Genomic DNA, 26,305 nt, shown 5'->3' with positions numbered 1-26,305 from the left:
CCCCTTTTGGACTTAGAAAATATCAGATTTCTTGGTTAAGTTTTATGTTTAGGCCAACTTTTCTCCTAAACTATCAAAGCTATTGCTTTGAAACTTGCAACACTTGTTCACCATCATAAGCTGACCCTTTACATCAAGAAACGTAACTCCATCCTGCTTTTTTCAAGAATTATTGCCCCTTTTGGACTTAGAAAATCAGATTTCTTGGTAAAGTTTTATGTTTAGGTCAGCTTTTCTCATAAACTATCAAAGCTATTTCTTTAAAACTTGCAACACTTGTTCACCATCATAAGCTGACCATGTACAACAAGAAACATAACTCTGTCTTGCTTTTTGCAAGAATAATGGCCCCTTTTGGGCTTCAGATTTATTGGTTAAGTTTTATGTTTAGGTCAGCTTTTCTCCTAAACTATTTAAGCTATTGCTTTGAAACTTCTAACAGTTGTTTACCATCATAAGCTGACTCTGTAGATCAAGAGACATAACTCCATCCTGCTTTTTGCAAGAAATATGGCCCTTTTTGGACTTAGAAAATCATGGGTAGGACAATTTTTCTGTTATACAAAAAAAATCAGATGAGCGTCAGCACCCGCAAGGCGGTGCTCTTGTCTTAATTGGAGGTTAGGGAATTGATTTTGGAGACAAGTCAGAAATCTGGCATTTTCATTGGTCAGTTTCAAAATTGTTCTCAAGAGCAACCAATCAGACGCTACAGCATTTAGACTAGTTTCCAAACTTAGTTTTAAAAACGTTGGTCCTTGTGATATAAACATTATTTTTCCTATTTGTCTAGTCTCACAGTGGAAACAACAGAACTCTGAATATTCAGAATGCTGCACAGTTTTTTGAACATAGAGAAATACAGATTATAGATATTCATAGTAGAGAAAATACCACAAAGTCAGAAAACAACAAAAAAGATGGAAAGACTGATCAGTCCTTTCCTGCGCAATCTTCTCCTGCTGGTAGATTGATACTAGGGGAGGTAAATGGGGATAGATCTCAACAGAAACCACATGTGAGTGCTAGTAGCTTCTCTTATACAATATGTCAATAAAGATATACTTACCCAGAATATAAACAATGCAGTTTAAGGGGAAATACAAAAACAAATATTATGCCAATGAGGAAGTAGAACAGATGTACATGCGTAGCTGTAGAAATATTTCATGCCAGTTAGTAATCCAGCTGGCTTATGGAAGGTCAATAGAATAACCTAAGTGCCCTACTTTTCTTAAAATTATGTCTACAAGGGACACCTATTAGATCTTTTGCCAATTAACATAAAAAATTGAGCGACAGTGTGACCTAAGATTGTTTTGATATTGCTTATGATCTACAATAAACAAAACATCTTCCAGAAGTACTGTATCCTGAAAGTTGCCACATGATCAAAACTTATCAGTATGATTTCTAGCAAACAGAACCAAGAAAATTTCTCAATGATGAATCTTGGAATTATCAGTTTTGAAAAAAAAAAGAACTGTTTTGAAATTGAAGTTTGAAGAAAGTATGCATCATCTTAGCCCTCTCAGGTTAACTGTAACTAAATATATTTTTTTTTCTATTTGTTAATTATGTACTTTGTCTTACATGCTTTGCCTTTGCTTAACCCTAACACTGCTAAATTTCTGTAATGAACTTGTCCATCTACAAATTCGGACAATACCAGTTAAAAGGGGTGTGTTCTAAAAAGATACTGGCTGAATAGCGAACAGTGCAGATCATGATCAGACTGCACAGATGTGCTAGTTGATCATGATCTACACTGGTGGCAAAAGGCAGAGTCGTTGTGTCCAGCATGGTAAGGGTTAAGGCATCTGGCTTATTTCAGCTTGTATTTCTAATAAACTGCACTGTTTCTATTTCTAGTTTACTAACTCTTTCACCTCTGGAAACAATCAGAAGTGTCATGAAATTCTTTGTGGAAGTATAGGGCTGAAAGAGTTAAAACCGTATTCATTTTATCAGTTACGTAAATATTTACAAGATGTACATGTATGTATTCATATATCCCTAAGCATAATTAAGCAGCTTTTTAGGCTAGAATGTATGTATACAATACCTTAAGAAATTTTCAAATGAGCAAATCTAGTAAATATGTACAGTTGTAGGGTAGACAGCCAAACCTTTATTTAAGCAGCAAACCCAGTTAGCAACAAAGTCTAGCTATGGCCGTTTAAAACAAGTTGTTAGTAGAACAAAAAGCCCTTTTGCATAGAGCAAGTGGCTTTAATCCCCCGCCATGAGTGGTGAGGGGTTATAGGAATTGTCTCCACTGTCTGTCAGTCCATCCATCTGTTTGTCACTAACAATTGTGTCCGCTCCATATAACTTAAACCCAATGTATGATTTTCATGAAACTTATGAGTCAGCCATATCGGCTCAAGGTCAAGGTCACAACTTAAGGTCAAATGTTTAAGCCTTCCATTATCCTAAACAGTGGCAGGGTATATAGCTGTTTTACCGCCTTGTTAATACATTGACCAGCTGTAGACTTAGACTTATCAGTTGTCCAGTCTTAAAAAGCTGCGAGTAAGGAGAACATTTTAGCACTGGTACAGAATCCAGCAATTCAGGTTAGGTTAACTTCCTGCGGTTAGATGAATTAAATACTGCTGAAATTCACAATAGTGCTGATCCCCGAACAAATCTAGTACTAGTCAAGTCAGTGTACACTAATTAGTAATAAGAAAGTTTAGCTAGAATTGTATGCTTTACTATTGCATTATTACAGTTCTTTAAAGTACTTTTCTTATTTCTAACTTTAATTATTTAAGTAGTAAGCTATTTGTACCCTTCGTATTTAATTTCATAGACAAATCAGATGTCTTACAAAGTAACCCCAACCTGCTAATGTTCTATAATGGGCTTGTCCATCTTTCAATTTCGACAGCACCCCAACCCTGCTAATGTTCTATTCTTTCAATTTCGACAGTACCATTAACTGTTAAAAGGGGTGCTATCTAAAAAGCTACTGACAGAATAGGGAACATAAATCATGATCAGACTGCGCAGATGTTCAGGCTGATCATGATCTACACTGGCCGCAAAGGCAGAACAAATAATGTCCATCATGGTAAGGGTTATTATTGAGATTTGTTGTGAAATTCATCAATAATAATAGCTACCGAAAATGCACATATTTTTGCTGGGTCAAAATTTCGCGAATTTGCAATTTTGAGTATGTTCCAGAAGTTTGATATTTGTGAAGTTGTAAAAATGGTATCCAGCTGGAATGTAAATGATACTAATGCTGCATATTTATGCAATGATTAATTTTCACGAGTTTTATATATGGGCTAAGCAATAATTAAACCCTCGCGAAAATTTCAGCTTATACAGTATATGGATTGACTTAGCACTAGTTTCACTTATTATTATAATAGTGCCTATATAAACTGTAAAAGGAGAAATTTTTGCAAGGGTTTAATTTTCGCTGTATTTACGAGGCCTTACATTTTCCGAAAATTAATCCTCATGTAAATATTCCCCATCAATATAATTCAAATAAAAGTAGGATACTATTCTTAAAATTTCACGAATATTAAATCCCTCAAACATACTCGAAATTTCGCAAAACTTTGATGCATCAAAAATATGTATTTTAAAAATTTTTTACAGTAAGACATCTGGTTTACTTACTATCAGAAATATTGGAGGAGTTGGACATTTGTCTTCACTTTTAGGGATGTAATTAATAGGTCAGGTTATAAGATCACTGTCATGTTGAAAAAAAGAAATTTTATGTAAAAGAATATTAAATAGATGGGGAGAATGGACTAAAATGTTTCCAATCTTTTAGTGTATTCAGTTCTTTATTACAGAAACGGTGGAAATAGTAAGCAGCCTAAAATAACCCCTAACCTGCTAAATTTCTTTAATAAACTTGTCCATCTTTTAATTTGGACAATACCATTAACTGTTAAAAGGGGCGTTTGCAAAAAGATACTGACTGGATGGCTAACAGTGCAGATCATGATCAGACTGCACATATGTGCAGGCTGATCATGGTCTACACTGGCTGCAAAGGCAGAATCAGTCATATCCAGCATGATAAGGGTTGAACAGCCTGATCAGAAATGGTAAAGGGAGAACATTTTTGCAGTTGTTTAATGTAATCCTAGTTCTGTATCAATTAAGACAGGCCAAATGTAGGCCAAATGTCCAACTCAGGTTACATAATTCTAGCTATATGTATAACTTAATCTTTGCCTTTTTCTATCCCTGCTTGTAGAAGATACATGTAAAGAAAACGTGGTCACCAATAAAACCACCTAGTAACCCGATATGGGAGGATATGGGTAATGTACCCAACACAGATCCAGAGGTTAGTTTTGTTCAAATGATTCGATTCTACTGTATGCAGTCTTATGTGAAAGCTTAACTTTTTAAACCTTTATAATGACTTCTCTTGAACTGAAAATTTGTTCTTCATCAATTTTGGTCTACAGCATCCAGAAGTTTCCTTGGACAGTTTTATTTCATTATGTTAGCATGATTCTCTTAATAGATATAATAAAGTACTTGTGGAGAACAGGTTTGTACTGGTACAGAATCCAGGAACACTGGTTAGGTTAACTGCCCGCCATTACATGACTGAAATACTGTTGAAAAACGGCGTTAAACCCAAAACAAACAAAGAAAAGAAAGATATAATAAAGAATGTTCTTGTAAATACAGAAATCTAAGTTATGTAACAAGAAGGGAAATTAAGGAAAATCTCAGTACCTTTAATAATTTCTTAATATAATAAAATTTTACAAATGAACAGTCACACCTTTTTGTCGTATCGCGAATACTGCCCACACTGGTGAAATTTGAGAGAATGGTCTGGTAAATCATATTTCCATGGAAAAATTGAAAGATACTGTTACAGTAATGTAACAGTAATGTTATTTGTGTGTAATGTTTGCAATTTTTAATAAGAGGGTAACTGTATATTTGATTTGTAACTATAGTTACAAAATCAAAGTAAATGTACAAAAAGCAAAACTATGGCAAAACAGCAAAAAAAACCAAAAAAAAACAAAAACAAATTACAATAATTTCGAAAATTTGAGTTAAGAATTGGGTAAAAAACTATAACTGTTTTGCCATGGGGTCTACTTCCTTCTAATGGAGATTGATTTTAGAGGGAAAAACTGTGAACTACATGAATTATTATAAATTAAATGTTGCTCTTAAATGTAAATGTATAGGTCAAAATTATATGACAGAAGAATTATATGGAGTTGATTGTGCTTGATTAATATTTTATTTGTTTCCAGTTGCGGAAAGCGTACTTCCAGCAGGCACAGGAGATAAAGGCATTAAAGGAGCAGCTGGCGTTGAAAGACAAAAGAATTCGACAGTTGGAAGATGAAGCTATCCTTTTGAGAAAACCCCAACATGACGAAAGTCATTGTTGATAGGGAATGTTATTTCAGTGCTTTGAGAAAACCCCCAACTCTGAAATGTATTTGTTTTATTAGTGAGAATCTGGTGAAATATTCGCTGGTTGTTTTGAGTTTGTTACAGAGTATGCAGTCATAAAAATGTGTATGAAAAGGGTCAAAATATCTTGAAAAAGGCATGTAACATTTCAAGTGAGCCATCTGTTTATGTTATTATGCAAGACTGTTGCGATCTATAAGCCTGTTTATACTTGCTCATTAAGCATCTAAAATGCGAAAATATAATTGACAAAAGCTCATGATGAATTTTGCTACAAAGGTTTAATCTCGACTTTTCGAAGATCAAGGAGAGCTATCCTGGTTAAGGTCCACATTTTGACATCACCTTTTGACATATACATGTAGCTTTGAAACTTTCAACACTTGTGTACCATCACCATGTCCACATTTAGGCAAGAATACATAATTCCATCAAGGATTTTGTCTGAATTTTGCCGCTTTCAAATTACAAATTTTCATTAAGTTTTTCACGCCAGTTCATATTTTGTATAAACTGTTTGACATATGTCTTTGAAACTTTTATCACTTGTTTATTGTAACAGTCTCTAGCTGTAGGCCAGAGTACATAACTCTGTTCAGTATTTTGGCTGAATTGTGTCCCTTTTACGACTTTGAAATAATTTTCAGTCCATACATCAGTTCTTCAAATAGTTGAGCACACTATCAACAGACAGCTCTTATTTTTATGTAAATGTTATCATGATATTCCAGAAAATTCCATATAATGGATGAAAAACATATGTTTTGACCAACATATTTCATAGTAATTTCCAAGTTTAACTTCAACACATTCTGGTACATAATCGAGTCATTCCACATTTTTCTTTTTTTACCACATAGTGTTAAGCTTTATGCATTCCAGAATTGTTGATTCCAGTAAACAATGTTCTTTAGCCTCTGCCTCATAAGAGTAATAGATAGTAAACTTCCTAATGTTAGTGTAAAAAGTGGTTCACGGTGTTAAACCCAAAACAAACAAAAAAACAAATCTTTACATCAGTGCAAAAGGTATAACATCAATGGAAGAAGTGGTTTAAGCTCTTCTTAATGTCAATGGAAGAAGCGGTTAACTTTTTTAATGAAACTGGAAAAAGTGGTTAATTTCTTCTTAATGTCAATGAAAAAAGTTATTTACTTTTTAATGCCAATGCAGTTGACATTCGTTTGCGCTGCGGTAAAGATGCCTCTTTCTGTTCAATGGTTCGACAATGTATGTAGTTAACCTGCATGGTCTGTAGATGTATCATTGTTATAGAAAATTGCTATTGTTTTATCCTAAACTTTATTATAAGATTCTTGATCTGTATATTTGAGCATAAATTTCACAAACTGAATATGTTAGTCCCCTTGTTGCTGTATTTTTTAAAAAAAGTACTATTGTTAAAGTATTATTGTTAAAACACTTTTATTTTCAGCTTTATTTTAAATGCGCTAATTTGAACTTCTATATAGATCTACACATTCCATCAACTGAATAATGTTCTACAGCCTTTGCTTCAAGAGTCTTGCAATTTTATAATGTTTTGTTTTTTATTTTTTTTGTATTGATGATGTAGTATTGTTAAAATAATTGGAACTTTATCTTCAACTTTATTCTCAGTACACATTCCACAAACTGAATATGTTAGCTACCTCTTGCACATTCTTCTATACAGATGTGAAGGCTTCATTTCTTGGTCTCGGTGATAACATGATATTCCACTTCGTAAGTTAACGATTAGCACATTTGCACATAAGAATAATATCTTACACATTAAAAGGTTTGTTTTCTGTCAATATTGTGTCATTCTATGAATATATAATGTATTCTAAATTGATGGCAGTTACTTGTAGAGAACAATACTCTACTGGTACAGAATCTAGAAACACTGGTTAGGTGAACTGCCCGCTGTTACATACCTGAAATAGTGTTGACAAATGGCAGTAAACCCAAAAACAAAATAAGTTAAAGATAATGCTTTCTTGCCTCGGTAAGACTATTACAGTTCGATTTTACCATACAGACTAGCTAGAACTCTGAACATTTTCAAAAAAAAACATGAGGTGCATGGCTTCCAGCTTCTCCTTTCGTTTCAAATCTGAAGCAGGTAACAGAAAACAATAAGTCTTATTGAAAAGTGACCAAATGGAAACGGGTCTCCCAAAAAGATATTTTCCTGCATAATTCGCCTTCATTATTGAGCTGGAAAGGAGCAATGTGTATTCCATTTCTGGCTTCCATCTGGCACAAAAAAAAAACAACAAGCAAGCTATATTCTAGCTCTTTAAAAAGATAACATTATTGTACATTTTATATCACTTTGGGTCCAAGATATGGTGTTTTGTATATGTTATTCCTTTTTTTGTGTCCCGGAAAAAATTTGTTGTGATCTGTAGGATATCTATGTATTTATATACATGTTATTGAAATTGTTTCATCTGTCAGATAATTCTTATACAGTCATAATCGCCTCCCTTTGCAATTTTTGTTCAAATATGAGTACCTTGACCAATTTGTAACCATGTGTGTACAAAAAAATTAAGGCAATTACTAGTATGTTTGAATTTTTTTATCCGGTAATGGATACTTCGTTTCTATACGTTGAAAATGTAATGTCTATACAAAGGTTAGAGTGTAGACTGCTGTAAAATGTTAAGAACTATTTTGTGAGGAAACTCCATTTTGTTTGCAAGTAATTGTTACTAGAAGATCAAACTAAATCTTGCTATGATAGTGAATATATGAGATATTTAAACTCGCAAAAACATGTGAAAAATAGGAAAAAGACATTTTTTGCAGACAGACTTTGTTTATCTTACTGTGGTCAGTTTAAGAAATAAAATACTTATTTTAATTAATCCTGCCCGGTTTTATTAGAAATATTGTTTCTATGTTAATGTTAAGGATATTGATGGATATTAATTTTAGTTCACGATTTTAATTTGTTATCCCTTAAAGGCATTTTTCCTAAGCTAGCAGATTAAAATCTGTCTCAAAAATAGACTGTTCATTTCTTTTTTATGAAATTCATATTTATAAAAAAACACACATCTACTAAATTGAAAGTTGTATATGTTTTGAAGTAAAATGGTAAAATAATATTATGTTACAAAGCTTATTCAGAGTTTACAATATAGTGTTTTATCCTATCTTATATTGTTAAAGTATTATTTAATGTCACAAACTGCTAGTGAAATGTATATAATAATGTTGCACTTGCATCACATTTAAACTGGTAATAGAATACAACTATGTGAGACTGAAACTCTTTATCTTGCTATTTTAAGATTTTCTTAATGTTTGATAACTTTTATTACATTCGTATTCTTTAAGTATTAATTAGTTAAGTATAAAAAGCAATTAAACCAACTAAGACATAAGGTACATAAAATTACATTTGTTGACTGTAGAAAAGCCGAAAATAAATTATGAACTGATGTTTAAAAACAGAAAATTATTTTTAAAAGTTTGTTGTCATAGCCACTTACATAGCGCTACTTATTACTAATTGTTCAGTGTTTTAAAATTGTTTAAACATGTCTGGTCATTTTCATAGAATATACTTTTCATCTGCTTTATTCATTGGCATTTTTGTAATTGCATAAACATTGGCATTTTTATGTGTTTCATTTGCTCGTAGCTTTTTAACATGTTTAAATTGATCTGTAACCAACAGTATTTGCTTAAAAGTCCAAATTTTATTTAAGTTATATTAATATTACTTTTTGTGTTTAATTGACTGTTTAATGTTTGCATAAAGAAGGTTGCGTAACCTATATTTTGGGACTCTGTGGGTTCTAGCCTCTTTCAGGGCGTTGAAATCTCTATATAGGGAAGCCATCCAGCTGGCTTACGGAAGGTCGGTGGTTCTGCTCAGGTGCCTGCCTGTGATAAAATAACGCACGGCGGGGCACCTGGGGTCTTTCTCCACCATCAAAGCTGGAAAGTCTCCATGTGACCCTGTGACCATGTCGGTGCGACGTTAAACCCAATAAAAACAAAAACAAATGAGCTACCTATATGAGCGCCGCTGTGGGAAGCCGATGATCGGTAAGGAGCTAGGTTAGTGCACATATCTACTGTTTCCTTATCCCAACATCGACACTGTTTATCAGGTCAAGCACTTGTATGCAGCTAATAAGCTATCAGTGTTTGCATGGACTACACAATGCCTTCGTTCATGCTAAATACACGAAATCTCAATCTGTCCGAGAATAGTGTACTTGTGTAGTAACTGCTTGATTTTATAGATCTGTCTCAAATGTATTATGTATTTGTTAGGTTACGCTTCTAGCCCTTTTACCATGATTTGAACAATTCTTGAAATTAGTAAAGATACAAGGGGTTAAAGGTTCACATTGTCCTGTTATGCGAAAGACTATTATTCAACATGAAATTGTTCATTTCATATATGCAGGGTTCATATAACTTACATCATTTTTATGTAGAGTCCCAGACTCTGTGAACTAGATCCATGTAATTGTTATTGAAGGAGGGTTTATTGTATAGAAGTGTTATATTAATCAGAGCCAAAAAGTCTGACTTTTTATATTATTCTGTGTAAATTAAGTTCATAGATATGTTGTTGTGTAATACATTCAATTATCTCAGTCCTGTGTATTAGTATAAGTTTTTTCTAGCATGCTCAGGCTAATTGTACATTTGCCTTCAAACCAGTACTTTTTTTATTTTTACAATTATAAAAGAAAGCAATTTTTTATGTGCAAGAATTTGTATGTCCCTGTTTCCTCGTACGTTCAACTAATTTATTAATTCAGGGTTGTTTGAAATGAACCAATATTTTTTCCCACCAGATCTGTTCTATTTTCTTTTTTTTTGTTTCAAAACCATCCTTTTTGTTTTGTATATAATGTTTTGACATCCGTTTTTGTTATTTTAACATGATGTAACAATGTGAATTGTAGATTTTCTGCTTTTTTTTTCTCCTTGTCTGAAAATTTAATTAAAGTTGTTTCCAGAGAAAGATTTAACACAAAATAGGAAACTTTTGACCATTGAATAGAGCAAAGTATTTTTTGAAAGTAGATTAAATTTTTTAAATACCCCGTTTTAGTTTTTATCTTGTCAAGAAAAAGATAAAACTTCATATCGGTTATTTTTGTGTTCTCTACCTCTTATGTTATTCATTTTATTACAAGGTTGTTAGTTTTAGCACAATAGAAAGAAAATTTTATTTTGCTTTGTTGGCTATTCGATTCTATTTATTTATATATTATTGAAATTGTTCTGTTATTTTTTTTATATATTTTTTATGTTTTAAAATAGATCTGGGACAAGCTAGGACTGAATAATGTGGCCATGAACTCGTGAAAATGGGAGAGAAAGCGAAATAAAAAATTCCTTTAGGGAAAATTAAGGGAATAGGGAATTTAGAAAAGATTCAGAAATTATAAGGAAATAAAATCTAGAAGAATCTTACAAAAGTTGGAGAAAATATTATAATTGGCTTTCTTTCATGACGAGAACTTTTTTTCTAGAATTGTATGAATGTAAAATGTCAGAAAAAGAGCTTGGCTTAATGTTGGGGTGGTAAAGGCATGCTAATATCTTCAAAAATTAATGTACACGGCCCATTAATAATCGCCTGTGACTAAAATTAAGACATGGAGCACCTGTGATAAATTACAGATTCCGGTGTATACCGGATTCAAGCGATTTGAATGATAGGTATCTTTAATGTATATGTCTTGTTACCACGGTAATCCTAGTCCTAATCTTTAGTCCAGTATAATTTGCCTATTACACACTAAATGTGTGCGGACTTGCAATGATTTGCGTATCTTTGTTGTGCGCGCTCCGATTGGTAATCACTTCAGGACATGCACAGAATACTGCTCCAGGTCTGTAGTGAGTAACATCGTCAATACTCCAATTGTTAAACATGCAAATTGTGTTAACAATGTTTTAGTGAGTTCATGGACCACTTTGAGTATAGATTCACTGCTTTGTATGTAGAGTCCTCTTACCAACCGGGCTCATAGAAGATACAAAGGCGATGAGATCTTCCTCTTCGATTCAGTCTCGAAATCTCCTTTGTCTAGTGAGTTACTTTAAACCCAATACAGGTATTATCTAGTGAGTTACTTTAAACCCAATACAGGTATTATCTAGTGAGTTACTTTAAGGAGGTAGGTTACCTTCATATTTGTATGTGCGCATGTCCAACCGGAAGCTAACGTGACGATTTACGACGACGTTTACGACAAATTAAATGTGTTTGTATATTCATTCTCCTGAAAACAAATCATGAACCTGCCTCCGATCTGATACTTTATGGTTTAATAATGCAGAAATAATGAATCAATCGCCGCAGAAACGCTTCAAAACAATGTTGCATTAAAATGACGTCATTGACGTCATGACGTTACGTGTCAGTTACCGCGCAAAATTAATAGCTTTTATCTTGAAAGTACGTAATTCTGTGCATTTTCTTTATTTTAACTATCTTCAAATAACAAATATTTGCTGAAATATTTGTTATGAATCTTTTGCTCTGAATAATCATCAATATTTTGCTTCTTTTATGTAGTTATATCGAAACGTTATGCGGATTGTAAGAAAATGGATGATGGTAACCAATGTTATTTGGAATATAGTTGGATGAAAGGTTACTTGTAACGGCCATTTTCAAATAAAAAATCTAGCAGTTTGATTTGTATTACCTATTTTTCAGGTTCCGTTGATAATTTGTTACTTATATACTAAAAATAAGATCTAAAACTGTTCAAATTTTAGTAGAAAAATGTGGTTCTTTAAATTTAATTGATGTTACCATGGAAACGAAGCCCGTGACCTATGTATCTAAATGTAAAATTCAAAAGCGTTGACACTGGTCTATTTAAGAAACACAACTTCGGCTTTTTATTTTCATTTCAACAATATCCATAAGAATAATATCAGCATGCTGAACGATTTTTCCATGAAAAATGCAACGCGAGGGGTACTGCCGTATGTATTCTAAGCTGTGAAATTGGTTTGAATAAATGCAAATAACAAGAAAATATAACTTACGTTAGAAATAATATGTTTTAAAGCTACACTAACTAGAAAGATAATCTTATTCAATATTTTTTTATAAGAAATTACGACAAAAAGTAAGATATAAGCTATTTTAAACATCTATGTTGCCATGGTTACTGTAAACTTTAAGAAAACTAGGGTACTATGTAAAGTGCATGGTATTTTGCTTCTAATATTTCCCAAATATTCCATGTTAGTCATTAACAGAATGCCACTTGGGCCGTCGAAAACCCCTATTTTTATACATAGTTGTTTAAAAATTCTAGAAAATGCGTTACCATGGAAACACGAGCCCCGCGACATATGCATTTAAAGCTTATATTAGACAGCTAACGTGCATACTAGGAAAATTAATATTTATGCAGACTTCTACGAATATCAATGAAACTAAAATACGCTGAAAAGTGTTAAATATCCGTATTTTCCTTCTTCTTTTAATATGAAATATCTTTAGAGGGTCATGTTCTTCAAACCTAGATAAAAATTGAAGTTGAAGGGACAAAGACAAACGAAATTGAGATTGTAGCAGGTAAAGCTCCATATTACACGAAATACAAACAAATGCTGCGGTTAAACTAACTTGAATTTACCCTTGTAACAAGGTAACCTACCTCCTTAAACCCGATACATGTTTTATGTAGTCTTACTTTAAAACCAATACATGTCTTGTGTAGCGAGTTACTTAAAACCAAATACTTGTATTATCTAGTGAGTCACTTTAAAACCAATACATGTCTTGTGTAGTGAGTTACTTAAAACCCAATACTTGTAATTATCTAGTGAGTTACTTTAAAACCAATACATGTCTTGTGTTGCGAGTTACTTAAAACCCAATACTTGTATTGTCTAGTGAGTTACTTAAAGTCCAATACATGTATTGTGTAGTGAGTTACTTAAAACCCAGTACATGTATATTGCTTGCTCCAAAATGAAGTCATATCAAGTTAACATTTCCTGTATAAAAAAAACCTGTCTGTTATTCTGTTATACAGTTAAGTGTTCAGAATTCGTTTCATTTATCTTAATGTGTATACCTTGTAGAAATATGTTTTGTTAAACATTAAGAAATGATCTAGTTTATACTTTAGGTCTGTATATGTTTGTGTTAAATATTACAATCGGGAATTAGAATAGATGTTGTCAATCTTTAATGTATTTAAGTTTAGTAAGCTGCTCATGTTCTCAAATCCTTATCTGCCTCAGAATACATTTTAGTCAGACAAGTTCTGTGCCATTACTTGTGGAAATGACAATACTTAAATGTCAGAAACGTAGATTTTGTCATAGAAATGACAGCTTTTCAGTGGGGTGCTGATTTCAATGAAAGTAAGTGGACCGCATAGGTGTAAAACTGTACATCTTTATTTTTTTTGTATTCTCGTAAAAGTTTATTGTTCTGATCTAGAACTTTGATAAATGATAGTCCAGACCACATTATAAATTATTAACACTATTTGTAACATTCTCAACTCCATTAAAAGCGTGATTTAATATTGATACAAAAATAGTGTCTTGCCTGCTTTTGAACTTTTATTAATTACCTTGGATGGAAAATAAGATTTGTACAGATTGTATCAACAGCAACAACATTAAGCATCACCGACCACACTACATACCGCGTAAGTTCTCTGTCCTGCGTCAAAAATCATTTGTCCACCACATCTACATCTGATTCATGCATGTTGGGAAGTTTGCTGTTAAGGAGAACAGGTTTGTACTGGTACAGAATCCAGGAACTCTGGTAAGGTTAGTTAACTGCTCGCTGTTACATAACTGAAATGCGGTTGATAAACCCAGAACAAACAAACGAATATACACTATTGATCCAAATAATTGTTGTAGTTCTTACAGGACATAATTATATATTCCGTTTTAAAACTAAATTAAAAATGTCATTTCTTAAGGATTTTAGAAAAACTTAATCCAGGAAATTTAGTCTTGAAAAAGAAAGATGCACGTTTTGCGTTGTGTTGAAATATGTGCTGCACGCTCATTTTGTCTTTTTCGAATTTTTGTAAAACTTCAACTGCTGTAAAACACATAGAATATCTGCACCTGAGCGTACAATGAATAAATGTTTAAAACGCAATGCTCTGTAATATATCCTGCTTTTGGTGCTTTGTGTTTTATTACAAAAAAAAGATGAACGAATGCAGCTTCGAATGTTTTCAGTTATATAGTATAAAATCAGAAATATTTGGGAGGGATTTATTCTTGATACTTTCCTCAGCTTCCCATATTCATGAAACTTAATATTTGTGAAAGTGCTATTTTTGTCATAAATTAACTTTTACAAGTATTATATAAAATGAATATTTTACCACTCGAGCCTATTATAGCCTTGCTAAAATATTTTGTTTGGCATATTAGAATTTTTTAATTGTTGCTTGGAATATTTTCTTATGACTATGTAGATACAGGAAATATGCATGTAAAATACAAAAATAGTGTAGTAAAACACAGGGAGTTAGAAAACATCCCAAGAAATTCGTAAGTTTTGTCAGTTTCACATACTTTTGTCAATTCCACATACTTTTGTCAGTTCTACATACTTTTGTCAGTTGTACGTAAATTTGTCAGTTGTTCGTAGTTTTTCAGATAAACGTTGTTTCCTTTAGTATGTATAACAACAATTTCTCCTTAAATTTATGCAGCTTCAATGCCTCTGTTGATGGTTTTAGAAGAATAAACGTTTTAAAAATGTTCTTGATATATTTCAAGTTGTTCATGTTGACTGGAACGTAAGTCGGTACAAATCTTTAACGTCTTCCGATATGCGGGTAGATGCACTGATTATGTCTGTCAGTCTGTCCGTCCATTACATTATTTTTCTTCACTAAAAAACTATAGGAATTTCAACCAATCATTGTTGGAAGGTTACGAACCAAAGCTAGTTTCGCTTGTCATTGGCATTTTTCGCATGATATTTGGCCGTGTTGGCTATGCTCCCGCTCTTAATTAAGACCCCTCCCCACAACATACACACAACACAGTGACCTACATCTCCGCAATAAAACCATGGAAATCGTTTTGATAATACAGGTGTAATACAGCTATATTTAAAGGTGACTGTTTGACACTTTAGGCCTTTCTTGACTAAATTGAATTCACAGCTTCATCTGTTAAACAATTCAGTCAGTTCCTTCCCAGTATAGATTAAAACAGATTAAAACCTATCTTACACTGTACAAATTGTGGTCTAAACTTAACTAAATACATTAAGTGCAGTTAACGCTGTTACGTTTAGTCAGTTTAATTAAAGAGAGTATTTGCAACTCATTTTGTACTAAATACTTGTATTTCTCATCAAAGCTGGAAGGTCGCCGTATGATCTTACATTATGTCGGTGCGAATCTTTGTTGGAAGGTTCAGTAACCAAAAAACAAAGACAAATATCAAACAGGAAATGCCACGTACCAAAAAACGCAGCCTCCGCAAAACGAAACCTACAGCACGTAGGTGTGTACACCACTCACAAACACACACAGGACAAAACGAACAAACAAAGGAACACTGGGGCACCGCCTTGGAACGGTCAATGGCAAAAACTGCACTGGGGAGCTTAAACCGGTTTATGGTGCGCACTCAACCTCACTTTTACTCCTACCATGTTCCGAAGATACGGTACGGGACAGTGTAAACAAAAGTTATCCCCGCCATGTGAATCTCTAACACACGTAATGGAAACAAAAAGGCATGGCATGATAAACACAAAAATGAGACCGTGTTTTGAAGAGTATTGTCCCTTGATTATTAAGCCAGATCGGTTAAATTTGATTGTTTCCCTTTATACCATCTTAACGCGAGTATCGACTTTTGTTAATCTCTCTTATCTTGATAATCTTGACCTTACTCTGGTTTTGTTAATTAGGGGTATTGCGACAACATTCTGAAACTTTTTACACAAGCGGCGTTTATACCTTGCCCGAGGCAATTTGCAGTGTATTCCTCAAATTGATGAATCGGGTTTTTGTTTCAAAATTGAGAGTCGGGAAGGATATTCCCATTTTAGATATGTATTTAATCATTTGATTATATCTTTTAAGGACAAAATATATGTGAATTATAAATTGAAAGTTAATTAATTAAAAAAATAATTTTTGAAATTTAAATATTTTTATTAAAACATGTAATTTAAAATAACAGTTTTAACCTAATTTGACAAAGACGGAATTAGATCGACGCACATGGTTATTACCTGATATACATAACATTCTTATTTCTTCAAATTGGTGATTTTGAATGATAATCTGGAATTCCTTTAAAAATTGTCAAGAAGCATATAAGTCCCATTACTCAACGTATTTTTAAAATATGTATTTAAAGGCACTGACCTCCAGATTTGGCTAAAAATAATCTTTCTCTCAAATTGAAGTTTGTTGATACTAGATTTAGTAGTAGAAGATGTGTTTTTGTGTCTAAAATATTTCGTCGAAACCAATAGCGCTATAGCGGAATAAGTGAATTATGACTTCAAAATATAGATTTTTTTATAATCGAGACAGTTTACCTTGAGTAACGCGTTACAATCGCTTTTCGATTTTCATCATATAAAGTAGAAAGACAGCAAATTCTCAAGTATTTCTGTAATATATAGTTTGTCAGTAATTATGTTTTAAAGCCTACTTAAGAAATATGGCATTTATTTCCAGATATCTATAAAAGTATTTTTTCTTGTTGCCGAACGATCTGGAGGATAGTCTCTTTAATTTTTAAAATATTTTTATGAGGGCGAAATATATGTGTATTTCATGTCTTCTTGAAAATTTGTCTTTTCAATGTAAAACAGTTTTTAAATTTTATGGATCCATGGCCTATAAATGCATTTTACTTTACAATAATGTGAATTTGGATTTTGAACGGTAAGATAAATTATCAAAATTTATAATTCCATATCCATAATTTAGATTTTAACTTTAAAGTGTTTATGCAAGAGCCGTAATAATTGTCCCTTTAGGCCGCGGGGCATGTCAGACAAACAGATACTAATCCAATTAGTTTTCAGGTTTCAGATTTATTGGCATATCGACAATAAAATTGCCTTTGGCCATTTACATTCATAAAAAAATTATGGCAAAGACACACTGTAATATAGTCATACAATAGACTATAAAACAGACACAGTATATAATACAATTGCACGATTATACAACACAAATGCAAGTGCATAATATTAAGAAACAAATAAACTTTCAATGTAGTTTTTCTTTAAGACATAGACTCTTCGATAAATTTTGCTATATTCAGTATTTTCCTTTTACTTTTCGTTGACATTAAATTATTAAATTTCTGTATACTAGGCCAGGTAATGGTTCCCAAATATTTCTTTCTTAATTGTTCATATCTATTACAGCACAACATAAAATGGTACTCAGTTTCAATAACATTTTGGTTACATAGTTTACATAATCTATTTTCTCTATCAGTTCCGTTAAATCTTCCACGTTCTATTTCCAAATGGTGAGAGCTTAATCTAAAACAAGTGTAACTTTTTCTCAGATTATCATTGACAATAGTGTTGAGATATTCTTCAAATTCGAACACCTTTTTAAATTTACAGTAATAATATAATTTAGGCATAATAGTAATATCATGATTCCATTCTTGAATGTATTGGTCCCGTAGCCTTCTTTTTGGGTCTGTTGTAAATAAAACTATATCATCTGCAAATAATATCAAATACATGATAAAAGCTAAAATCTTTTTCTGTCATTTCAGGTTTTCAGTAATATCATTGATGAATGAAATAAATAGAGGGGGAGATAACGGTTCCCCTTGTTTTAATCCAATTGTGACATCGAAAAAGTTAGATAACTCCATAGTGCTTGACATTTTAACACAGGACTGTACATTATTATATATACTTTTGATCATGTTGGTCATTTTACAGCTGATACCGGCTTGAATTAACTTCATCCAGAGCGCATCTCTGTTAACAGTATCAAAAGCTCTTTGGTAATCGATAAAAATACACCATAACTTTGATTTCTTTGCTAACACTTTTTGTATGATAGTATGTAAAAGAAAAATAGCATCAGCTGTAGAGCGGCCATCGCGAAAACCAAATTGAGAGTCATTAAAAACATTTTCGGATTAGTAACGGTAATAAACAGAAATATGTCAGCATTTGGTTAACGATATTGCATTTGCAAAGATTATGATTTCGATAAATGAGAGAGATCTAGTAAACTTATGCAAATTCATTCGTGTAGTTTTGGCAAAATTCTAGAGTATTTTACAACAATTAAAATAAACAATAAATCTGCAATTACACTTACCGAAAAAGCACGTGTAATAATCCAATAAAAATATAAATCCACAAGACAATGATTCATCATGCGCTTCTTTTATATCATTATGGCATTTTATTAGAATCACATAATCAATGACCATTAATCAATTATCGTCAATTCATCTTATGCAATAATAGCGTAACATCTCTTAATAACCTTATTGACTTAGCACTACTTTATATTATGAGAAAAAAAATAGTCCTAAATGTAAACATACATATACATGTATATTTTTATTCAAGTCAACTCATGCATGTAATCTGAATAAAGTCAACCCGCCCGCTTAGCTCAGTAGGGAGAGCGTTGGTCTACGGATCGCGGGGTCGAGAGTTCGATCCCCGGGCGGGACGTATGTTCTCCGTGACGACTTGATAAAAGACATTGTGTCTGACATCATTCGTCCTCCACCTCTGGTAATTCTTGTGGGGAAGTTGGCAGTTACTTGTGGAGAACAGGTTTGTACTGGTACAGAACCCAGGAACACTGGTTAGGTTAACTGCCCGCCGCTACATGACTGAAATACTGTTGAAAAACGGCGTTAAACCCAGAACAAACAAACAAACTGAATAAAGTCATCTTGTTTGACAAATGACCATCTCAAACGTATTTTAGAATGTTGAAACTTCAATATGCTTGCTGCAATAAACACCAAATTTCTTTTCCTTTCTTTCTCTATAGTTGATAATGACGTCTTAATATCTTAATATGTAACTTTAATACATTGAATATTTGATCAGAAATATATGAATTCCCCACCCATCTGTATCAAATTTTGATCATATATAACATCATTAACGCTTGAATTTGATATTGTTTAAACTTGTGCATCTATCTTTAAGTTTACTACTGGATATATACTGTCATGAATAACGTTATTAGAAAATCCCCATATTGTATATGTAAATGTATACTTGGGTAGTAATAAAGAAATCTATCTGTCTGTCTGTCTGTCTATAATCGTTACAAAAAGATAAGATAAGAAATTTTAACAACACTATTATAATACTTACAAACAAGAAACATGAAATTTACACCCGACCCAATGGACTTGTTATGTTTACATGTACAATATTCAAGTTTAACTATGAACATGAAGTTCTATATGTTAATCAACTTTATGTTATGTTTTAATGCAATAAATAATTCTAGTTGTGAAAATAGTATTAAATGAATTAAGAAATGGAATATTTTTTTTATTTAAACATGTAAATTAAAATAACTTTATTTTTATTTAATCTGACAAAGTAATGACATTAAACACGGAATTAGATTGACACACATGTCTATCTAATTCAGTTTATCCGGTGTCATCAGTACACGTGTACTGTGACGGGCAAAATTTTCCAAATTAGTAAAATCCAGGGTTTCCGCTGCAATTCGCCAAAGTCGCGATTTTAAATCAGTGATATTCAAACGTTTAGGGAAGCAAGAAGACATAAAAATAATTTAAAAATAAACTCATTGAAAGAAAGATTAACTTGTCTAGTTTATTTCAATAACTTAATAAATGTTGTGAGCCGATTATAAATATAAAAATAAATCATTCTAAAAAACCATGTAAAGCTTAAAATCTGTCATTTCCTACAGAAATCAATGGGACTCTGGATCAAAATTAGTTACTTATTTCAAACGCATAGGGAAGCAAGAAGATCATATTTTATTTTATTAAAAATGATATTGAAAGAAAGTGCAAATATTGCAGATTACTTCAATAACTTAATAAATATTGTCAGATGATGCTTTTGATGTCATTTGATGTGTTAAAATTTTTCTCCTTCTATATTTCAATAGGCGTAAATTGACCAATAATGGCTAATCGATACATTCAAGGGAGACAATTTCGCCAATAAGCCAGCAAATTGGCTTAGATATCTGGGTATGTTGTTTTTAAATATATAAAAAGCAAACCTTAAGAACCAAAACAATATGTACTCGATGTCTTTTCAGAAGACAGAGCAACAAGAGAAACACCCTTAAGGGTCCGACGAAGCAGGCCAGAGGACAGATATCAAAACAAGACTTCTTTTTTCATTTCAGTGTTTTACAATTGAATTATTTTTACATTAACTATGCAAAGTAAATGGAGAGAGAGCCTACTAAAATCGGTATCCACTTTGTCGATCACGTCCAGATTTCAGCAAGTTTTGATGCACTTTTTACCCGATGGAATTGCTTCATAACCCATATATTTTGATGTTCAAAGCTTGCCATCGTTACAATCGTCGTGTTTCGTGTAGACTACATTCCAACAATTACAATTCCACTCGAAAATGCGCTCAAAATGGTCGCCAAACTTGGTCTTAAGCATCCTCTCAAGATTATGCAAGTTGTTCTGCTTGACTACCTCTAATATGATGAATGTTTTTCGTACTAAACAGAATTGTAAGATTTCATTTACATGATATGGCATATGTTTGAGGTCCATAGGGAACTCCGTTGCCGAGTGGTTAATGTCGCTGACTTCGAATCACTTGCCCCTACCGCCGTGTATTCAAAACCTTGCCTCGGGCGGGGCGTATGTTCTCCGTGACTATTTGATAAACGACATTGTGTCTGAAATCATTAGTCCCCCACCTCTGATTCATGTGGGGAAGTTGGCAGTTACTTGCGGAGAACAGGTTTGTACTGGTACAGAATCCAGGAACACTGGTTAGGTTGTATTACTGAAATACTGTTGAAAAACGGCGTTAAACCCAAATAAAACAAAATCAAAACCTTGCATAGGTTGCAGGAATACATATAGCTGGCCAGCGGAAAGTCGGTGATTCTGTCCCGTTGCCTTTTTGTAATTTAATACTGCATGGAGGAGCAACTGGTGTCACCCTCCGCTGTCGTTTGAAAGTTACTACATGGCCTACAATTATATATATGTGAAGTTAAACCCAACCAAAAAAAAAATAAGGTTAAATGGCCCAGGTTAAATCGGAGTGTTCAGGGCATCATTTCCTCTTTTTGTAATATTCACTATACAAACAAACCCATATAGAGCACATCACGCTACTCGGGACATTTAAAAATCTTATCTAAATAGAGTGAAGTGCTCCTGGTAACTTTAATACTGTCCATAGGTAAGAAAATATCTACTTTGTTGGAGTTGTTTCTTAATTGCATTATCGTATACAGAGTAAAATTACATTTGTATTAACGTCATTTGTTATGTTAATTATTGAATTTTGCGACACTTATATGTCAGTTTGGTGTGTAATTTTGCGTCGTCAAAGACTTATGTTTCCTTATTCTTTATACTTTTGTAGTTAATCATTTTTAATATTCACGAGAGTATTGAATCCGTGTGTTTCTTTTTGTAAATATTACTAGACCTTACCCATAGCGAATACATATAAACTTCGTTCTCTCGAACTCCGATAATTCGGACACAACCCCTTGCTCAAACTCATCGCCAGGTCCTATAATGCGAGTGTCGACGGCTCGAACTGCTGATAACTGGAACAATATTTTTCCGGTCTCCTCGTGCTTTAGCAACGAAGTTTGACTGTATTATAGATTCAGCGGTATATCACACTCGTAAAGTGACAAAATTGTGATTTAAGAAAACATTACATCAATTCCTTTAAGGACCAAAGTCCAGAAAACTGTATAATTTAGTTAAAACATATTTTATTGTATATATTCCATAAATTCATAAATGTATATTTTCTATACAAGTTTCTGGATGGGACCACAACCACTGCCGACATTAGTGAAAGTATTCTCAACTAGCTTATATGCAAATTACTTTTACAAAATAAATGTATAACAAGATAAAGAGAAGCATAAAGTTATACTGGTACGTAAAATATTACATATGTTACGTTGTCTTGTCGCTTCAAAAGAGGTTTAATTTCACAAATGTATGCAGACCATTAAGTTTAATGAAGCTTATAATACAGCATCAGGACACAATACAATTGCAGAAGAGTTATAACGAAGGACAGAGTTGTATGAAAGTGTAATGCATGTGACCGTTTAATGTCATCGTGTTAAATCACATACTATTAGGTACATTGCACTTCATTAATTGTGTTTCATGTTTTTCTTTGGATGCCATGCAATAAAACACCATTGAGCGACGGCCATCTGTGTATATTAGTAAACAAGGACAGACGAAAAGTCATTGTGTTAAATCACATACTATTAGGTACATTGCACTTCATTAATTGTGTTTCATGCTTTTCGTTGGATGCCATGCAATAAAACACCAGTGAACGACGGCCATCTGTGTATGTTAGTAAACATCTGGCTGGCGGTGTACGGTGACTGTACACACACTTTATCACCCACTTCCAGTTTGACTGGTGCAACAGCCGTACCGCACGTGACGCTAGAGTTTTCATATACTGTACTAAGTGCAATTGTGCTGTTTCCTTTGACAATGGAGAAGACCATATACTTGTTTGGTTGGTGACATGCGTGCGCTGTAAACAGATACAGGCCGGAAAGTGAGGCCGTAAAATATCCAGTCGTCGCGTTATACCCTTCTCCTTCATTTAAAATAACATGAGGAAATTTGATGACCCCATTCTCAGGATAGCTCCCGCCTGTTGCTGTGTATGCATTGAATGATATCATAGGGGCGTCGGATCTCTCTATAATAATAATAAATGAAACTTTATTAGAAATTTGTAGATACGATTAATAATTTGATTATTGAACATACAAATCTATTATCTTTCATATAATATCTGTTAAATATATACGTCAGAAATTACGAAATTTGTTCCTTGAAGGGTTATAAATCTTGATAAATATTACTTAAATGTATAGGTATGATACTATTAACTTCCAAGGTGTGTGAAGTTTATTAATGAAAATGAAGGAGCAAAATATGTGATGTCTATTCAGGCCAATCGGAAAAACGTTTATGTTTGTTTTTTTCCTAAGTTTGATTTGGCACTTAATTGTTCGTTTGTTTGTTTTGGGTTTAACGCCGTTTTTCAACAGTATATTTCAGTCATGTAACGGCGGGCAGTTAGCCTAACCAGTGTTCCTGGATTCTGTACCAGTACAAACCTGTTCTCCGCAAGTAACTGCCAACTTCCCCACATGAATCAGAGGTGGAGGACTGATGATTTCAAACACAATGTCGTTTATCAAATACTCACGGAGAATATACGCCCCGCCCGAGGATCGACCTCGCGACCCCGAGTTCCGTAGATCAAAGCTCTACCTAACCGGGCTGGCGACACTTAATTGTGCAAGTATTAATGATAAAGTTACTATAATCACGTAATAACATTCCTACCTGTTGTATGAGATCTAAGAGTTTCCTGTATTTTCTTGTTTTCCTTGGAAACCTTTTCAAGTTGTTCATTCTGCTGATCGAGTGACTTTTTCATTTCCTGTCTACGACGGTCTAAAATAGACAACATAGTTTCCTCAAATCGTCTTAGGTCTTCGTCCCACTTTTCCATTTTAGCTTCAAATCGAACCATCTTTCCTAGTAGTTGTTCCTCATATTGAAATTTTGAGCATATCGGTTCGTTCGTGGTTGCGTCCGAAAATATAAAAGCACTAAGCACAAACACGGACAAAGTATGAAATAATGTCATGTTTCTAATTAACATAAACCGCAACATAATGTTAATATGCTGGATCATTTCCATATTCTTGATATAATCGAAAATGTATCGTGCGCAGAAGTCATTAACCTTCAATTAATAGAATAATTATAATGCACTTGTATTCCGCAAAAATAAAAAAAATAATCGTCTAACAACAGATAAAGAATGTTTACTAAGTGTAAAACACCCCTCCCCGCTACCCGCCCACTCTCTATTAAATTTTACCGCTGCTGTCACTATGTTCACCACTTGGATATTGTTAAATTAAAAATTTAAAGAATCAATGGAAATAAAAAATAACAATTCTAAAATGATAATCACCCTTTTGAATACGAAATAGAATTGATCTCCATTTGGATATAATTGGATACAAAATCAAAGGCGGGACTTTATCCGTGTTTGTTGAATATTACATAGGGAACTGTGGGAGACTTTATAGATGTGCGTGTGGGGTAGGGGAGGGTACTTCAGTTGGAATAAATCTGTAACCTATTGTCGAAAATCTTCAGTTTTCAAAATTTTAATATCCATACTTCTACTTCTCCTAATTAAACTTTTAACTTTTAATTTCAACTTGAAATGATATTACTAGTATAATGAAAGCTAATTGCGACAGGTTGTAAGTTCTGTCAGATCATGTTAGGAAATCAAACATAAACTTTTTAAATTCATGGAAAATATCAATTTCTCGACTAGTTATAATGCACATTAGTTGAAGTATCTCATTTTGAGCAAGGCAGTTGTGGATTTGCATATATTTCCTTTGTGTTGCGGTGGTAATCTTTTATAATACAGACTCATTTTTAATCGATTACATTAAAATGCATTATAACTTTAACGTATTTTACATTGTGCGGTCATGTCTTTAAGCCCTGTGTAGAGTGCGCATGCGCGAAAATCTTTACTTCGGTTGCTTAGGATCTCGCGATGTGTAAACTCGCAAAAAACATGTGAAAAATAGGAAAAAGACAATTTTTGCATACAGAATTTGTTTATCTTACTGTGGCCAGTTTAAGAAATAACATACTTATTTTAATTAATCCTGCCAGTTTTATTAGAAATATTGTTTCTATGTTAATGTTAAGGATATAAATTTTAGTTCACGATTTTAATTTGTTACCCCTTAAAGGCATTTTACCTAAGCTAGCAGATTAAAATCTGTCTCAAAAATAGACTGTTCATTTCTTTTTTATGAAATTCATATTTATAAAAAAAACACACATCTACTAAGTTGAAAGTTGTATATGTTTTGAAGTAAAATGGTAAAATAATATAATGTTAAAAAGCTTATTCAGAGTTTACAATATAGTGTTTTATCCTATCTTATATCGTTAAAGTATTATTTAATGGCACAAACTGCTAGTGAAATGTATATTATAATGTTCTATTTGCATCACATTTAAACTGATAATAGAATACACATATCGAGGGTTCAACGCAATAAGGGCGTATCTACATATAATTATTATATGTAGATATGTAGATATGCCCTTATTGCGTTGAACCCTCAATATGTGAAACTGAAACAGTTCCACATTTTTGTTTCACTTTATCTTGCCATTTTAAGATTTTCTTAATGTTTGATATCTTTTATTACATTCGTATTCATTAAGTATTAATTAGTTAAGTATAAAAAGTAATTAAACCAACTAAGAGATAGAATACATAAAATTACGATTGTTGACTGTAGAAAAGCAGAAAATAAATTATGAACTGATGTTTAAAAACTGAAAATTATTTTTAAAAGTTTGTTGTCATAGCCACTTACATAGTGCTACTTATTACTAATTGTTCAGTGTTTTAAAATTGTTTAAATATGTCTGATCATTTTCATAGAATATACTTTTCATCTGCTTTATTCATTGGCATTTTTGTAATTGCATAAACTTTGGCATTTTTATGTGTTTCATTTGCTCGTAGCTTTTTAACATGTTTAAATTGATCTGTAACCAACAGTATTTGCTTAAAAGTCCA

General features: G+C 32.7%; 2 protein-coding genes across 8 annotated transcripts in view; one reads left to right on the top strand and one right to left on the bottom strand.

The window, feature by feature from the left end:
- LOC123542122 (coronin-1B-like) overlaps window positions 1-26,305 on the top strand; it is a 204,828-nt gene that overhangs the window by 170,916 nt on the left and 7,607 nt on the right. For 4 of the 7 annotated variants that reach the window (XM_053531837.1, XM_053531839.1, XM_053531836.1 and 1 more), the window contains 3 exons: window positions 794-1,018; window positions 4,238-4,330; window positions 5,271-11,910. In XM_053531837.1, the coding sequence (XP_053387812.1) occupies window positions 794-1,018; window positions 4,238-4,330; window positions 5,271-5,411 (459 nt within the window). In that variant the 3' untranslated portion in view covers window positions 5,412-11,910. Of the gene's footprint in view, window positions 1-793; window positions 1,019-4,237; window positions 4,331-5,270; window positions 11,911-26,305 lie in introns of those variants that run through there. The other 3 variants (XR_008368703.1, XM_053531840.1, XM_053531841.1) reach the window with 3 other exon arrangements.
- Window positions 22,328-24,348, bottom strand: LOC123542795 (complement C1q and tumor necrosis factor-related protein 9-like). Its single transcript, XM_045328799.2, has 2 exons — window positions 24,013-24,348; window positions 22,328-23,356 (listed from the first exon to the last, which is right to left on the bottom strand). The coding sequence occupies exons 1-2, from the start codon at window positions 24,344-24,346 to the stop codon at window positions 22,935-22,937; spliced, it is 756 nt and encodes a 251-aa protein (XP_045184734.2). The 5' UTR covers window positions 24,347-24,348; the 3' UTR covers window positions 22,328-22,934.

This window comes from Mercenaria mercenaria, chromosome 19 (assembly GCF_021730395.1).
Source record: "Mercenaria mercenaria strain notata chromosome 19, MADL_Memer_1, whole genome shotgun sequence".
In the NCBI taxonomy this organism is placed as follows: Eukaryota; Metazoa; Mollusca; class Bivalvia; order Venerida; family Veneridae; genus Mercenaria; species Mercenaria mercenaria.
Note: the sequence above shows the minus strand (reverse complement) of the source record. Positions and strands in the feature narration are given on the sequence as shown.

Excerpts from the sequence above, each read along its gene's own strand:
- LOC123542795 (XM_045328799.2), bottom strand. The coding sequence starts at position 24,346 with ATGTTGCGGTTTATGTTAATTAGAAACATGACATTATTTCATACTTTG. Across the intron at positions 23,357-24,012 it reads TCTTAGATCTCATACAACAG|AGAGATCCGACGCCCCTATG; the intron begins GTAGGAATGTTA and ends TTATTATTATAG.